We start from the raw sequence: 16,691 nt of genomic DNA, 5'->3' as shown, positions 1-16,691 counted from the left end.
CAAAATTTGGTCACTTCAAAATCAGTGTGACTATTTGTGATACGCCTTTCAAGATGTATGTATTCTACTGGAATTAATAGTTGCCAAATAGGCAGGGGAAATGGAAAGTACACATCATTCTTTTCATGGGAATTTTTGACAATTACTAAATCATAGAATATCACCATCCTTCACTTTTATTGTCAAAATGTTATGACACATTGTTTACCTTTGGTAACAGTAATAACACGTTTGCATCAAGCAGCAAGCAGAACAACCCCAGATATCTGAGGGGGTGAATTACGAACCGTTTGAACATCAAGGACATGCACTGCTAACATAGAACATGACAGCATAACAGTGTGTTGAATCTGTGGCTCTGGAGAGGAACGTTTCTGGGGAGTGTGGATAAAGCGCAGGAAATGAGGGAAGGAAGGGAAGGAAGGAAAGGATGGAAGGAAGGAGTGAAGGACAGGAAGGACAGAGAGAAGAACAGACTAACCTCTCTCCACCTCATTGGTAGCAGCTGAAACCACACACACACACACACAAAAACACAGACGACAGATGATAGAAAGCAGAGTGAGAGAGAGTGAGACGGGTAAACAGACACAGGACAGTGAGACACAGAAGACAGAGAGAGAGAACACCGCCACAAAGGTTAGCAGTCAGAGATGATCAGCACAGTGCAAAAGCAGACAAACAAGTAGCAACAGATCAGTGTTTGTTAGAAATATGATTTGTCTGCAGTTTAATATTTTGAGAAGTTTCAGAAGTAAAAGGGACATTTATTTTTCTCATAGATAATGGAACACTTCAACAGCTTAAATCGGCATGGAACCATGTAAGAAAATCTGATTCTTTGACAAAAAGGTACAAGCTTGTGTGTACATGAAAACTACGACTCCCAAGGTGTATTTTGGCCAGATTCATGAAATCACAGAGGCAAAACTTCTTTTTGGAGGCGTTTGAGGCAATTTTTGAGGCAACAAAACCTGCAGGTCAAATCAATTCATACAGACAAATGATTTCTGATTCTGGCTTCTTTTTCATGGCAACAGCGGCCATGGCTCATAGGTATTGTGGTTAAGATAGTTAAAAACTAGTGGCTACCTCTAGGCCTCAATAACTTCTTTTGTTGGATGATATTGGGTCCCAGAAATAATTGCTATAAAAACTATAATACTTTCATTTTAAGACCATTTTGTGCCACCGATATATAATGATAATATAATAACTTAATAATGCAAGTACATCCTTTTAATTCTTAAGAATATTCAGACATTGCAGTTGGAATATGGGGAAAAAAAATCGAAATAAATTAAATTAAAAAGAACTATAAATAAAATGGACTCTCTGGCTCTGTTGTGCAATGTTCACGCAATGTGTAAGTCTTCTAATGGTAGTGAAAAATCTCGCTGTGTATTCTGGTAAACCAACACATGTGTAATATCGAAGTCAAAAGTGATGGAGGTCATGTCCATACAATCTTGACCATTACAAATTTGAACTGGGATTGCAGAACGGGGGGGCGTTACCTGTGTATTCTGGGGAGCACATGCACGTGTAGTTGTTGATCCCGTCGACGCAGGTGGAGTTGTTCTCGCAGTCGTTGTCCTCACAGTCATCAAAGTTGATCTCGCACGAGTCGCCCTCAAAGCCCTCTGGACACACACACCTGAGATCACACACACACACACACACACACACACACACACACACACACACACACACCCCGTTAGCGAGGTATCAAAGGAGGAACACATGTCGTACACACAGAACGTAGTCAAATTAAATCTTTGGGACCTCTGGATGACACACATACACACACACACACACGCACACACACACACACACACAGCACACACACACACACGCACACACACACACACACACACACACACACACACACACACACACACACACACACACTCATTACAGCAGCGTCAGCTCCATCTACATATCCCCAGTAGAGAGTCATTATTCTGTTAACGTAAGCGTGCCTCAACTCTGTAACTACTACTCAGGTTTATTACTGCGAACACACACACACACACACACACACACACACACACACACACACACACACACACACACACACACACACACACACACACACACACACACACACACACACACACACAGAGTGGTATAATATGTGTCATAATAAAGAGCTCTTATGCGGCACACACTTGGGTGGATTAATATCTCATTATGTAGTCAAATACAGCTCTTCACAATAAGTATTCCACCCCCTCCAGCGGTGCAAAGATGGAAACGCAGACAAGGGAGAAGAAGACTGATGTGACAGAGTAACAGAGACAAGAGAGAGAGGGCGAGGAAAGAGAGAGACAGAAGGAGGCGTGATCGTGGGTCTGTCTAATTGTGTGTGTGGGTGGTGCAGTGGGGCGTCAGCTACCCCTCCTGTTACTGTATCACCTAAACATCTTAACCTCCTCGTTTAAATGAACACGTTGGAATAGACGTATTCTCAAACAGATGCTGGTTTGATGTCCGAAACCTCCAGGTGCATTTGCAAGAGCACAATATTTAACAGATATATCAGGTTTCAACTGTTGATGGCAGATCAAATCAAGGAATTGCCACTATGGTTTGCTTTTTGTTTTGTATTGCTGTGGTTTTTATTTTTATCTGGAGCAAAAGAACAATAAAAAGTTTATCACAAAAAAAAAATATAAAATGTTTTTATCTTTTGATGGTCCACAGATAACATGTGGTGGTTCAGTGGTTTATTGATATCGAGCATCAGGTAACTGATGTCTGATGCATCTCTGAGCTTTTAAAGAAGCTCTGTATTTTTAGGTAAACGTAAAGGAATGTTTTTTTATGGCCTGGATTTTTCCTTTTTTGTCATTTTGGTCAGTTGTGATGACATTTTACTCACCAACTTCATTGCTAAGATCTGAGGATGCTGCAGACACATTAATGATCACTTCCTGTTCCTTATCGGCTAATCAGTTGTTTAGAAGGAAGAAGGAATGCAGGTGAGCTCCCTCCTGGCTCTACCTTACCAGAAAGTACTTATGAACTTAAAGTTTCACAACGCATTGGACAAAACGAAAACATAAGGGGAGCTTTAACGTTTCAATAACTTGTTTAATTGTTGTATTTATTTCATGTGTAGAATGTGATATAATACAGAGAGCTGCCCTGCTGGCATTTTAAGGGTTAAAAAAGGGGCACTACGGCAATTTTGATTCACACTTCCATTAAGTTGCGGGAGACGGATTTAAGAAAAGTAAGGTCAGACACCGATGTAACAGCCAGAGGTAACCGGACCAGAGGTCACGGACATGATTCCACATCAGGGTTATTTTTCAGACTTCAGAAACCTCCCTCAAAGACTCAAAGAAGACATAACACAGTTTTCATTTAGTTTAGCAGAACACCTCGAGGCAAGTAATCTGATATAGTAAGCCTCTGTAACATAGCCCATATAGGGATAGTCAACAAAAATAACCATTTAAATAATTGATAATAATAATCTCACCAAAAGTTGCTCCCTTCTCCTTCCTTCAGGTGGCAAGTGCCGCCATTCTGGCACGGGTTGCCAATACAGGCATGGATGGGCTCCTCGCAGTTCGGTCCCTGCACGCGCAAACACAAACACACGCACACATTGAGCGCTTTCAAAGAAAATATTTGCAAGTGAATCACAACAATTTTGGCGTTTTTGGCGCGTGTACCTTGAACCCGAAGGGGCAGGTGCAGCGGTAGTAGTGCACGGGGTCGTTGGAGCAGGTGCCGTCGTTCTTGCAGGGGTTGGACAGGCAGGGATCGCACTTCGCCTGGATACTCACATCTACTGGACCTGTGTGAAGCAAACACACACACACACACACACACACACACACACACCAAAGAGAAGAGTAGCTTTATATTATGTTCTGCATTTGGGGGAGTAAGACGAGTCAGAATACATAGGGAGACATACACACAGCTGTACATCATCAGGGACCTGCATAAAACCAAGCAACTTTTTGTGCTGCAGGAATAATTATTTCACATTGACATTTTAAAATAGTGATTATGTTCTATGCCTGTTTATGAGAAAAATATGCTGATTTGTAAGTAAAGAAGAAAAAAACCAAACTACATTAAATGTAATATATTCAAAGCACATAAAGGCTTGTGCACAAGACGGTTAATAAAAAATGTCTAGATGTGATAAACACAATATTAGAATTGTTTTGCAGGGCCATGACATGTACAGGGGACACACGCGTATTTCCACATTCCACGACAGGACATCGAACTGTAACAGCTGGGACGCACATCGCGGTCAGGACACGAGGGCTGAACGGGAAGCAGAGCGGTTCGGTTCGGATGGGGCTCAAAAGGACGAGGAGAACTGTCTCTGGAGGAGCTCGGGGGGGAAGGACAGACTGAAGGAGAGGAGGTGGTACTGGGATGTGATAGGCTACTTTACCTGGCACCAGGAAACCACAAGGCCCCGGGACGTCTACAGTGCAGTCAGTTAGATTAGGTTAAAGATTAGGTTTCAGTCATATGTTCAGAGTTAATGTTATGTAATGAGGTTTAAAGGTACTTTGCAGTATGATGAGTAACAGCCACAATCATGCTCACAAGCACATTTTGGGATCTTAGAGTATTTATATGAATTTAAATACTAACGTTTAGATGCAGACCAGTGAAAACATCACTGATGTCGGCTTATAATATGCTGTAAAAACTAAAAATGAACCGTCATAAATGTTTACAAAAATACAAATATTGGGTTTCTGAGATTTGTAAAAGGCAACTTGTGGTCTCCTCTGGGAGTCCTCATCAATATGTGTATTTGATGCATACTAGTAGTCTGCTTGTCCGGACAGTATATATATATATGTGTGCGCATGCTCTTGCTTTTGGTCTTCGACTAAAGTGCATCTTTACACTGGCCATAAAAGTGTGTATTTATCTGCTGGCGTGTGTGTGCGGCAGCGTGTGTTTTACCTGTGCAGGTGAACTTCTTGGAGGGCGTGGTGAGCAGCAGTTTGTCGGTCATGTCGCCGGGCCCAGCGCAGCGGGCGATGCCGGGCTCCTTGTAGCCGCTCTTCACCCAGTCTGACAGCCACTGCATGTGGCAGTCGCAGTGCAGTGGGTTGGCCCCCAGCGCCCTGCCAGCCAAAGAGAAACAGAGAGTGAGAGAGAGAGAGAGAGAGAGAGACAGAGAGAGAGTGGAAGAGGGAGAACATTGTTCAGTCGTGGTAGCATGACGAAAAGCTTTTCAGACTCAAATGACGCTGTGCTATATCTCTAAATCTCTGTAAATAACTGAGGCTGTAGTGGAGATTATTGTGATCATGTATCTCATGGTGGTAGCAGTGCTGGCGGTGGTATATCTCAAACTTAAAAACACTTCCCATGAAGTTTTTTTCCTGCTCTTCAGTTTTTTATTTTATTTTTTAAGTAACTAATACTTTGGAGCCGTAGCGAGAGATCCGAGCATAATCTAACCTCCACAATGCCGAGTAGGGATTGTAATTATCTATCGTTATATAAATCATATCTCATATTCATGGACTTCTTCATTGCTTTTGTACAAGCCCTGTACCTAACAAGTCAAGTAATAAAAGCATTATCAAAAAACAAAGGTTTAATATCCTGTAGACTCTTTGATTTGGCTGCAAAATATTTACTCAAATGAAGATTTTTAAGACCTCCAGTTTCTAAAGCATTTAAAAGCGAATAGGCCTTCTTTGAATAATCCCATAATATGTAAATAGTGCTTTTATCAGTCAATCTGCAAACATTTATGGTAAGTTATACATGTACAGTTAGACATGATCTACGTCCATGTGTGTTTCTGTGGGGGACTACTGCTCCATGCAGAATCATCATTGCTCCCTAAAAAAATCTGATCTGACCTGACTGTTATAGTGGTTAAAGAGGAAGGAAGCCATACCCAGGCTTGCATTTTTGTTGTGGGTAGAGATCAGATTCTACTAGAGGTCAGCAGTGGAGACATAACTAGGAAATAGCAGCAGCCTGTCACAAGAGCTATCCATGGTGCTGATCCTCGCGAGATTGGGCATTCAGGCCACTAAAAAGTTGTTAGCATCATCTCTACAGAGTGCTTCATAAACATCAGTAAAGTGAGGAGAGAGCAAAGTTATAGTTATCTAGTGTCTGAAGTCCATTTGTCTGTTTTCTTAATTAGTGCATTGAAGTGCTCCCCGCTGCAGATTGCCCTCTAAATCCATTATTTAGACAAGAAATAAACACAAATCCAGTTCTTCTGTTGTTGCTCGGAGAAGGAAGGGACTCTAGAATCCCGGCATACGTACACAAGCCTTTCATTTCAATAGCAGCAAATAGCAATAGCACGAAGGGGAGAGCAGGAGAAAGGAAATAGCTGTAGGTGGGTTTGTTGCTCGGTTACTTTCAGCAGCCTGACCCGTTCACAGAGAAGCCTCACTGAAGAGATGCTTTCCTCTCGGACGAAGGAAAAGGCTCCCTTTGTCATGGTAATGTCTTTCCCCTTATTTTGCAATTCTATAAGGGTAAAAAGGTAGACCCTTCAGTCCAAGAGAAAGACGTGTGTGTGTGTGTGTGTGTGTGTGTGTGTGTGTGTGTGTGTGTGTGTGTGTGTTTTTACGTTACTCACAGATGGGAGAGCGATGACAGGTCTTTGAAGGCTCCCTCTGGTATCAGTGATATGTCGTTGCCGTGGAGAGACCTAAGAAAGGGGGCGAGATAAAGAGGAGGAGAGAGAAAAAAGGGTCACAGAAATGTGGAAAAGAGTCTGGATGTTAAAAGTCTGGATGGATACTCACAGCAGACGGAGGGACTTGAGTCCATCGAAAGCCCTCACTGGGATGCACCGCAGGCGGTTGTAGCTCAGGATTCTACAGACGCAGAATAAACATGTTGGCATGGAGACAAATGCAGACTTTGTCTCAATGAAGCTTCAAATGCAACAGAGCACAATCTTGTTTATAACTACGTACCACTGAGCAAAGCAATAGTGCAAACACACACGCAATTTAACACACTTTTTTAGCATAAACGCTTCCTTCCAGTCAGAAACACACACACATATAATCAGACACACATCTTAACAGCACAAATGCAAACATCTTACACTCACAGTGGAGATTTTTACCCCCCGTTTATCAGACTTTTATGTGCATTTTTATCTACAGTAACACATTGATACACTACCTTTAAGAAACTTTTAAGTTAAGAAAAAAAAACATATTATTGTACATTTGACGCAGGCGGCAACCTCGGGGTCTGAAAAGTGGAGGGAATGTGTAAGTGCTTTAAACCTAAGTCTATGAGAAAATGACCCTACTTCTTTGTTACATTGTTAACATGAGTTTATGGTCTCAATCTCTAGTTTCAAGTCTTCTTCAACACAGCATGATGTTCATTTAGTAAATGATGCTCCAGTTATAGCCACAAATAGACCATAAAACAGGGTATCCTTTAGGGCGGGGCTACCTTGTGATTGACAGGTGGCTACCACTGCGACGTTGGGTCTGAGAGATGTTCGTGTTTTTGTTTTCAAATTTTAACCGTTTAAAATAGTTGTCGATTGTATTGGTCCAACCCTCTCATTACTCCGGGTTGCAATAAGACGAACTCAAGGATTCAAAACGGCAGTTCATAAACCAATGAGGGGGCTACATCCATCTATACAGTTTATGAGAAGATGTACTGTTTCCTAACTGACCTAAACTGGTCTATCTTCCACTATATGACATGTTCTTTATATTATTTTGCTTTATTAATTATTAATAATTTGTCTTTTCTTTTTTTTACAGTGGGTTGTGTAAGGTCAGCATCTTCTAGTATTTTTGGCAGTGGTGACGATATTTAACTGCTTATGACTGCACACTCAGTCACTTTGTGGTTTCATCTTTAATAAATAAATACATTTGTGGCTATATTTCAGTGCTGTGAAAAAAAACAAATCTCACTCAAAAGGTCTCATGGGTCACTATATGAGAACTCCACAAAAACTGTGCTCCAAAATAGATTTCTGCTTTCCTTTTGCCAAGGGCATCTCCCTGAATATGTGTGAACTACACACACACACACACACGCACACACACACACACACACACACACACACACACACACACACACACACACACACACACACACACACACACACACACACACACAGGGACTGATGTAAAGCCAGACTCACAGAGTAAGCAGCTCGGACATGTTACTGAGGCTGTGGTTGGACAACGTGCTGATCTGGTTGTTACTCAAATCACTGAAAAGGAAACAGCAGATACATGAAACACAGGCAGCACTGTCAACTCAGGCGTAAACAAATGAGCGCACACACCAAAACACAAACCATGTGCAGTACAGTGTCATGCCCATATGTGGGCCAAAAATGATTCACATCAATAGTGATACAACACAGAGCTTTGGTACAAATACAGTCAGTTAGTCCTGGTCTCTAAAAAGCAGAATCACCGTCACCATTAGAAGTGTGTTTCACTGAGGGAAACTCTTTTTTGGAATGAGGTGGCGTGAGTGGGACTTACATGAGCGTTAAGTGTTTGTAATTGGAGAGCTCGGCAGGGACCTGAGTGAAGTGGTTACCGTCCAGATACCTGAGAGACAAACAGAGAGACAAACAGAGAGAAAGAGGAGGTTTGGGAACGAGAGAGAAATATGGAAGATGTAAAGGAAGATTGGGAAAAGAGAGAGAGAGAGGAAATGAAGTTATTTAGCCATGTGGGAGATTCCTCATCTACAGCAGTGTCATTACTGCTGCAGCTATTATAAACACTGGAGTTTAATGTCCCAGCAGGCATCCTAATGCAGTATGACCTCCCCTCTCTCTATCACACATGCATGTACGACTGCGATTATATGTACTCCGCTATGTGATTAGTGTGACAATTAAGTTGTTGTTAATACTGGAGGAAGCACGTTCCCCACAGGTGACAGTAAGTGTCTCTTTAACGTTAATGTGTCGCATGTCAGCGTAAATTAAGGAAAAAAATAAGATTTCAAATGGAAGGTGTATCGAGTTTGAGGTTTTCTCAGGCCGACGACTTTGAAGCTACAATGGAAGCGAGTGCGTGTAAACTTTTTTTGGTCTTAACTCGACTTAACTCTGCGACCCCACACCAGCTCTGACCTCCGTTGCGGCTCTCGCTGTCCTCGGAGCCAGCTGTCCCGTCAGCCTCGCAGCTCCTCGGGTGCTTGACGGGACAGCTGGTGGACTGGCTGTCTTCACCAGGCTAGGGGGAAATATTCACCCCTGACTATTGTAGCTTAACTAATTTATCGAACACCATGGATAGAGTTCTTCCCAACAGAAAGACAGTGGGAGATGTATGTGATTAACACTCACAAAAATGAATGTGGGGGTACTTGTAGCCGACTCTTACGTTTGTTTAATTAGAGGCTCATCTGTTGCATTAGACAGACAAGTGATGTCATTTAAAACACTCTAGAAATCCTTGATAAAATGTGGATTACTTTATGATCCACTTGGTGCTGTATTATCTACATGAATGCAAATCATCACTGTTGAAAATAAACAAACATGCATCTCAAAATGTGGTAATTAAAAATAAAAGAAATCCAAATGACTGAACAATAAACGTTTGTGCTTATGTGTTTAGAAAACGCTCATAATTCTCAAGCTACAAAAAAATGTTTAAACCATTTTTTGTATTGTCTCAAAGCTGAAAACAGACTTGTTTTTGATTAAAGCTGATGTTATGGAGATCCAAGTGTTTTGGCTCAGCGGGGCATTGTTGTATAATGTGGGACCATCAGTTAAAGCGGTTGGAATACACCAGATGCGGTGCTGGCCTCTCGCTTACAGTTCGGTGGTCTCTTTGGGGAGTCCTTTGGGCAGTGTGGTGAGGCCCTTGTTGCTGCAGCGCACCACGGTGTCCAGACAGGAACACTCAGCCGGACACCTTAGCACTGGAGAGCAGCTGTTGTCATCGTTACCTGACAAGCAACGGGTGGATGGGAGGATAGAAACGTGGTGTTGAAAAATAAAAAAACACAATTTCATCAGTGCTGCAGATGTTGCATAAGCGCCCTGGGCAAAAGTGTAAATCTGCTCCGCCTCACCATCTTCACAGGCAAAGTCTTGGACAGCTACGTCTTGGATGGGGATCTCCTTCAAGAAATACGGACTCTGGCAGCGAGGGTTGCCGGTGACGATGCGTTTCCTCCTCAGCCAATCGCCGAGCCAAGCCAGGTGACAGTTACAGTTGAAGGGATTGGCCAGAAGGTTTCTGGAGAGCAAAGAGAGGTGATTATTTTTTTGTTTTGTTACATTTGCATCAGTAATGTGTCCGGATGTGTGTGTGTGTGTGTGTGTGTCTACTCACAGCGTGGACAGGGAGTGCAGCGTGTCGAAGGCTCCGGGGTTCATGGAGGTGATCTGGTTGTCGTAGAGCGACAGGAGACGCACGGAGCTCAACCCCACGAAGCTGCTGTTGCTCACACAGCTGATACGGTTGCTCCTCAGCATACTGCTCACACACACACACACACACACACAAACAAACAGCCGCAAAATATTAAATATACTGCGTATCATTTACAGAAAAAACACCATTACATCATGATAATATCAACCTGTAAATTATGCCCGCCCACATGTTTTAAATGCTTGTGTTGACTCTTTCACAGTATGTGAGATTGTAATTTGAATATCACACGCATATAAGATATGATAATGCGTCTGAATATGCATTTGAGTAAATGCGTGTGTGTACCCACAGTGTGCGCAGGCCGCTGAGTCCCTTCAGCATGCGGTGGTGTACGTTCTCCAGCCTGTTGGATGTGAGAATCAACTCATTGACCCCCGAGGCTCCTTCAAACGTCCCCTCCTCTATGTCGGCAATGCGGTTGTTGCTCAGGTTACTGCGGAAACGAGAAAAAAGGGAAGAAATCTCATCGATTCATCTCGTGCAATCATAGCCTTTCTCCGTCTGACTCCACAAGTTCAGTCTTTTTTTCTCCGTGTCTGACTCACATCTTTCTCAGCTGAGGCAACTTTTTGAAGATCCCCGTCGCCTCCAGCACGGTGAATTCATTGTTGTTCAGGCGCCTAGGAACCATGAGGAGAAGAGATGGTCAGGGACAAAGACAGAGATGGATGAGGAGGAGTAAGAGGAGATCAATGCCACACGCTTTTGTAGCAGAAAAGCACAGAGGGACTCACAGCTCGGCGGTGTACTGGGGGACGTGGTCTGGTATCTTGGTGAGCTTCTGGTTGGAGCAGTCGACCGTGGTGCCCTCGCAGCGGCACTTCTCGGGGCAGGCCAAGTCTGCGAAGCAGTCCCCTCCTAGCTTACTGCGGTAGTCCTCCGTACCTGGTCGCGATCACAAGCAAAAACGTCACCGCCAGAGTTGGAAACCCCCCCCCAGCTTTTGCTAGCGGTGCCAACGGAAACAAAGCGGGCATCCGGGGTGAAGGTGGCCATACGATGGAGGAATTTTGGTATACGCTGCTTTTGTTCAGAACAATGATTGCCAAATTGAACCAAACGTATGATCGTATGATCATATGGATATTCCCCGTGTGCATTACTGCATCTGTGTCACAAGGCCTAAAAGGAGCCAAGCTCACAACATACACAGACTGTCTAGAGAAGTTTACAGGAACACACTCAGCCACACAAACACATGGGAGGTTTTCAGTCCTGCCAGACTGCAAAGCAACTGTTAGTGTTAGAAACCACAGCATCAAGATTTAGATCCTAGTAGAAACATGCTCACACACACACACACACACACACACACACACACACACACACACACACACACACACACACACACACACACACACACACACACACACACACACACACACACAGGGGTGACAGGAGATTGCTGTCTCTTGCGTCTTGGACATGCTGTAGGGTTTGGCAGGGCCGTTCCATGGTGCTTGACAGAACCATGTTCCACTTTAGGAACCTGGCAGCCACATGGTTAGATCAAGCACAAAGGAACAACCTGCTTACTGACTGCTCCTCCGCTGGAACAAGGGGGCGGGGGAGGCGGGAAGGACAGAGTGGAGTAGGAGAGAGGAGGAGATTGGCGGTAAAGGGATGAGAGGCTGAGGTGGAGGACAAGGAAAGTAGGAGAGGAGAGGAGAGGAGAGAAGAGGAGACAGAGAGAGCTGAGAGGGGGAAACGAGAAGGAGAGGATGAGGATTAAGATGAACATGAGCTAAGAGAAGAGGATGAGAAAGAGAGAAAAAAGAAGAACAGAGTGAGAAAGAAGAGGAGAGAAAAGGGTGAGAAGTAGGGAGAGAAAGGAGGAGAAGATGAGATGAGGAGACAGAGAGAAGATGATGGAGAAGAGAGAGGGGAGAGGGAGAGTTGAAAATGAGAAGGGCAGAGAAGGCAGAGAGAATTGGGATGAGGAGGAGAGAAAGAGGAGAAGGTGAAGGAGAAGGGAGAGGACTAGGATGAAGATTAAGATGAGGATGAGAAGTAAGGAGAGGGTGAGAAGGAGAGGAAAGGGATTGCAGAAGACAGGAAGGATGGGAAAGAGAGGAGAGGAGAGGATAAGAAGGAAACAGCTTGAATGAAGAGAAGAGAGGAGCAGTAATAAAGGAGGAGAAGAAGAGGGTGGGGAGTCGAGAAGAAGCCGGGAAGTAGACTGGAACATCTAAAGACGTCTAAACTCAGACACAACACAGGAGAGCAGGAACAGAGCGGCAGCTACAGAGGAGTGGGAGGAGAGTTACAGCAGCACTGAAAGCAAGAGAAGCCCCGACTTCTAGACACACACACACACACACACACACACACACACACACACACACACACACACACACACACACACACACACACACGCTTACCAACAAACATGGGCCGCATACACACACACACAGCACGGAGAGTAAAAAATACATGATAGAATCGTATAATTATATGTATCGTCTTTGTTGGTAAACAGACAAGAGGAGTCACAGAGGGAGGTGGGTCAAAAGTCACTGTGGGAGATAAGAGGTCAAAGGTCATAGGCCGGCTGAGGGGGAACGAGAGGAGAAGGGTTCGGAGCTGACGCGAGAATCGTGTGTGTGTGTGTGTGCGTGTGCGTGTGTTACTTACAGCCGACATGGTGTACTCCTGAGTGTGTGAGAGAGGCAGCAAGAGAGAGAAGAAGGGATTTCACTCGTTTGTTTGAACAGGATCGGGGGGGAAAAAAGGGACGAAAAGCGGAGGGGGGAATTCCTGAAATATTTCCGTGTTCATTCCTCAGGCAGTGTTTTATTTAAAGGGTTAATGACTTGTGAATGGTGAGAATAGTGCCGGCACAACAGGACATTTGGTGGGGCGCCTTCACCCAACGCACATCCTCACAAAGTCTCACAAAAACACATGATTTAGCTTTGTGTGTTCTTTGACATCAATCACTTCAGTTCAATCTTCACTAAATGGTTGGAGGGATGAAGAGTTTTTGTACAAACAGAAATACCAGATCCAAAATAATACACAATAAATAGAAGACGTGATACAGATTAAACTTTAGATATACTGATCCGAGGTGCGATACCAATGTTGTAAAAACACATGTTTGTTCAACTTTTCAACCGCAAACGTTCTTAAATTATTCAGCTTCGCCGCGTTTGTGCTATCTGGTGCTTTGAAACCTCTGCCCCCCCCGGTGGGTTAAATACTGCAGTGAGAGCACACACACACACACACACATACACACACAAGCAGTGCCTCCTCCGTGTGCTGCTGTGGTAATGACCGCCTTCAGCCCTGCTACTGATCTCGTATGCACGTCTGATTTACATATTTCCCAGCGCCCCTCTGAGCGTGGCAACTGCGTGACCTTTTGATGTTCTGCAGTGGGTGAAAAAGACGCAGATGCTGGCGGACACGCGCGCCCGTACGTTAGCTGTCATTAGACGTAGCAAGAAGCGAGGAGGACTGGTGTCTGTGATCGCGCTTCAAGTCTCTGAATCTCTAGTTTGGTCTTTACGGAGTCTCACGTGGAGTGGGCCGGCTGACTGCGGCCTTATTAATCCAATTATTTTTCACCCTCTGTCGTCAAGGTTACGGTTACTATATAAAAACACTGGTGCAAGGACAAGAGTGCTGTTGTCTGGTGCCCGGCTGGACAAGATGCAACATGATGATCATTAAAAAGAAATTGTCGTGGCATCCAAAAGGTGTCAGTCAAAACAAAGCCACTCACTCACACAGGTGTCGAGTGTGTGACAGTGCAGCATCCGCCGTGATGGACCAAACGGTGTCTTACACACACACACACACACACACACACACACACACACACACGCACACACATGCTCGATGTACAATACCTGGGATGAAATACTGTTCTCTAGCTAATGAAGAGACAGAGACAGAGACAAAGAGAGTGAAAGTAAAAAACAACAAAATATCAAAAGGCCAATATAGGGTAGTCGATGGCTGTGTGTGTGTGTGTGAGTGTGTGTGTGTGTGTGTGTGTGTGTGTGTGTGTGTGTGTGTGTGTGTGTGTGTGTCTGTGTGTGTGTGTGATCAAATGAGGGAGAGAGAGAATGTTGAGGTTAGTAAAGAGAGGCTGAGGGAAACTCCCAGCAGGAAGACACAGAATGAGAACTCGGGACCATTTGGATATCATTCTCGTAGTCTGTATGTGTGCGAACAATCAGAAACAGGATTCATCAAAGATCAATGTGTTAACGGTTAACGTGGCGGGGTTTTCTACCTGAGCAGCGGAACTTCTTGCTCTTGATCTGTCCGATGCGTTTGTTGGCGAGCCGCCGGGGGCTGGTGCAGCGGGCGCCGCTCGTCTCGATGGGATTGTCCTGGAGGTAGTCTGCCAGCCACTTCAGGTGGCAGTCGCAGATGAACGGGTTTTGGGCTAAGTGACTGATGGAAACATGGAGCACAAAAACACACAAGTAAGTTGACAGAACAACATATAGTTGTGGACATGTTCTGGTTCTCGAGTGTGGGTATGGCAAGACAGGAAGAAATACCTGATTGGTTGGCAGGTTTGTAGTAAGAACACCTCAAGTATTTATTGTTGAACAGTCAATTCAAATTATGATGGACTCATATTTACTTCTTAAATGCCAAAGTAACAGAGTGTAGTTACTGTACTGGACTTATTGAATTTCAAATTGAAATCTCTGTAACGGCAAAAACCACTGAAGGCGAGGCAAAGTCCACAAGAAACACAAATGGATTTCTGTTTTATTAAGACACGGACACTGTTATAGATCAGCCCGCAATGTGCCAAGCATTACAGGAGATAGTTTGTGTGTTATTTTCTGTTCTTGAAAGTGGTTGAATTTGTGTACAATATTTACCTCTTCTATTAAGGATAGTGTGTCATTTGAAACATTGGTTCAAAATTGTATAATAACGCCACGGAAGCTTAGCGCCCACTCTCCAATTCCCCCTCAGGTAACCACTTTAAGGTTAAGTTTTTTCTGCTATGCTATTCAGAAAATATAATTGATTTTATTTAAAAGGTCTATTGCTTAACATTTCACACCTTCTTATTCACCACTTTAAGTCCAGTCACTGAGCTGTGTGTGTGTGTGTGTGTGTGTGTGTGTGTGTGTGTGTGTGTGTGTACGTACAGTGTTTGTATGGCTCTAAGCGAGGAGAAGGTCCCCTTGGCGATGGTCTGGAGCTTGTTGTCATACAGTGAGAGCAGATTGAGGTTGTGGAGGTCCTGGAACGCGTCCACACGCAGGCACGCTATCTTATTAGCATTCAGTAACCTGAAAGCAAGAGAAAGAGACAGAACGGAGGAAATGTTACAGGTCATGGCTTTCAATCACAACATCTCTCCACTCTGGTGACAATGCTTTAGGCAAGCACTTTTCAGCAGAATACCAATGACGGGTGCTCTCAGCTGCAACTCCAACATTCTGTGCGTGTGTGTGTGTGTGTGTGTGTGTGTGTGTGTGTGTGTGTGTCTACTCACAATAGCTGCAGAGAAAACAGTCCCTCGAACAGTGCTTTGGAAATCTCAGTGATCTTATTCCCATATAGCACCCTGTGTAGCACAAACACTGCATTAATAAGTTATGAATACGACCACACATATCATGCAGTAATACTATTAATATTAACACTCTGCATGTACTGTGAAGAGAGCCAAAAAGTACCTCCCCACTACCTTCTGTTCCACTAGCGTCTGTTTGTAAACCTTTTATCAAACATGTAATTGATGTTTTCATTAATTAATTCATGTATTTAGTGCTCCAATGAATCGTTGACAGTGTGTCAATGAATGCTGCATTCATGTCAGCCTGTCGGGAAAAAACGCTGTAATTCTGTCAACTTTGACATCTCCATCTTCCAGAACCTGAAAAGTGTCCAAACCTTTGTCAAATCGCCAGCAGTTACATCAAATAAAAATCCGATATTAACATTAAGAAGATAATTGATTGTTCTGGTTTTACCAAATATGTATATTCTGCAGATATGTAACTATTTATCTAGTGTGATGACAATCGGCGTGCAAAATACTTGATTTGACACTTGAGACCCCCTTAAAAGCCTTAATAGCAACATTTCTTGGGTTCTCATAACACAATTATTTGCTACTTTCAATGGCCACTAAAATTTATTTTAAAGCTCACTAACGCCCAGCATTCACAAATATGAATAGTGAGCACAAGAGACGATTAAATGACATAGCCAGCCAGAACCGCTAACAGGTTGCCTGGAGCAAGCCTGTCTTGGACAAATTAGATC

General features: G+C 43.8%; 1 protein-coding gene across 1 annotated transcript in view; it reads right to left on the bottom strand.

The window, feature by feature from the left end:
- The window catches only part of slit2 (slit homolog 2 (Drosophila)), an 85,828-nt gene that overhangs the window by 8,066 nt on the left and 61,071 nt on the right, over window positions 1-16,691 (bottom strand). The window contains exons 13-30 of the mRNA XM_054604299.1: window positions 15,916-15,987; window positions 15,566-15,709; window positions 14,683-14,846; window positions 14,294-14,317; window positions 11,171-11,321; window positions 10,982-11,056; window positions 10,726-10,869; window positions 10,332-10,475; window positions 10,069-10,235; window positions 9,810-9,942; window positions 8,514-8,582; window positions 8,162-8,233; window positions 6,780-6,851; window positions 6,611-6,682; window positions 4,957-5,120; window positions 3,687-3,811; window positions 3,491-3,588; window positions 1,518-1,657 (exon numbers count right to left, since the gene is read on the bottom strand). Coding sequence (XP_054460274.1) covers window positions 1,518-1,657; window positions 3,491-3,588; window positions 3,687-3,811; window positions 4,957-5,120; window positions 6,611-6,682; window positions 6,780-6,851; window positions 8,162-8,233; window positions 8,514-8,582; window positions 9,810-9,942; window positions 10,069-10,235; window positions 10,332-10,475; window positions 10,726-10,869; window positions 10,982-11,056; window positions 11,171-11,321; window positions 14,294-14,317; window positions 14,683-14,846; window positions 15,566-15,709; window positions 15,916-15,987 — 2,030 coding nt within the window. The remainder of the gene's footprint in view (window positions 1-1,517; window positions 1,658-3,490; window positions 3,589-3,686; window positions 3,812-4,956; window positions 5,121-6,610; window positions 6,683-6,779; window positions 6,852-8,161; window positions 8,234-8,513; window positions 8,583-9,809; window positions 9,943-10,068; window positions 10,236-10,331; window positions 10,476-10,725; window positions 10,870-10,981; window positions 11,057-11,170; window positions 11,322-14,293; window positions 14,318-14,682; window positions 14,847-15,565; window positions 15,710-15,915; window positions 15,988-16,691) is intronic.

This window comes from Anoplopoma fimbria, chromosome 9 (assembly GCF_027596085.1).
Source record: "Anoplopoma fimbria isolate UVic2021 breed Golden Eagle Sablefish chromosome 9, Afim_UVic_2022, whole genome shotgun sequence".
Classification (NCBI taxonomy): Eukaryota; Metazoa; Chordata; class Actinopteri; order Perciformes; family Anoplopomatidae; genus Anoplopoma; species Anoplopoma fimbria.
The sequence above is the reverse complement of the archived record's forward strand: the minus strand, read 5'-3'. Positions and strand labels throughout refer to the sequence as shown.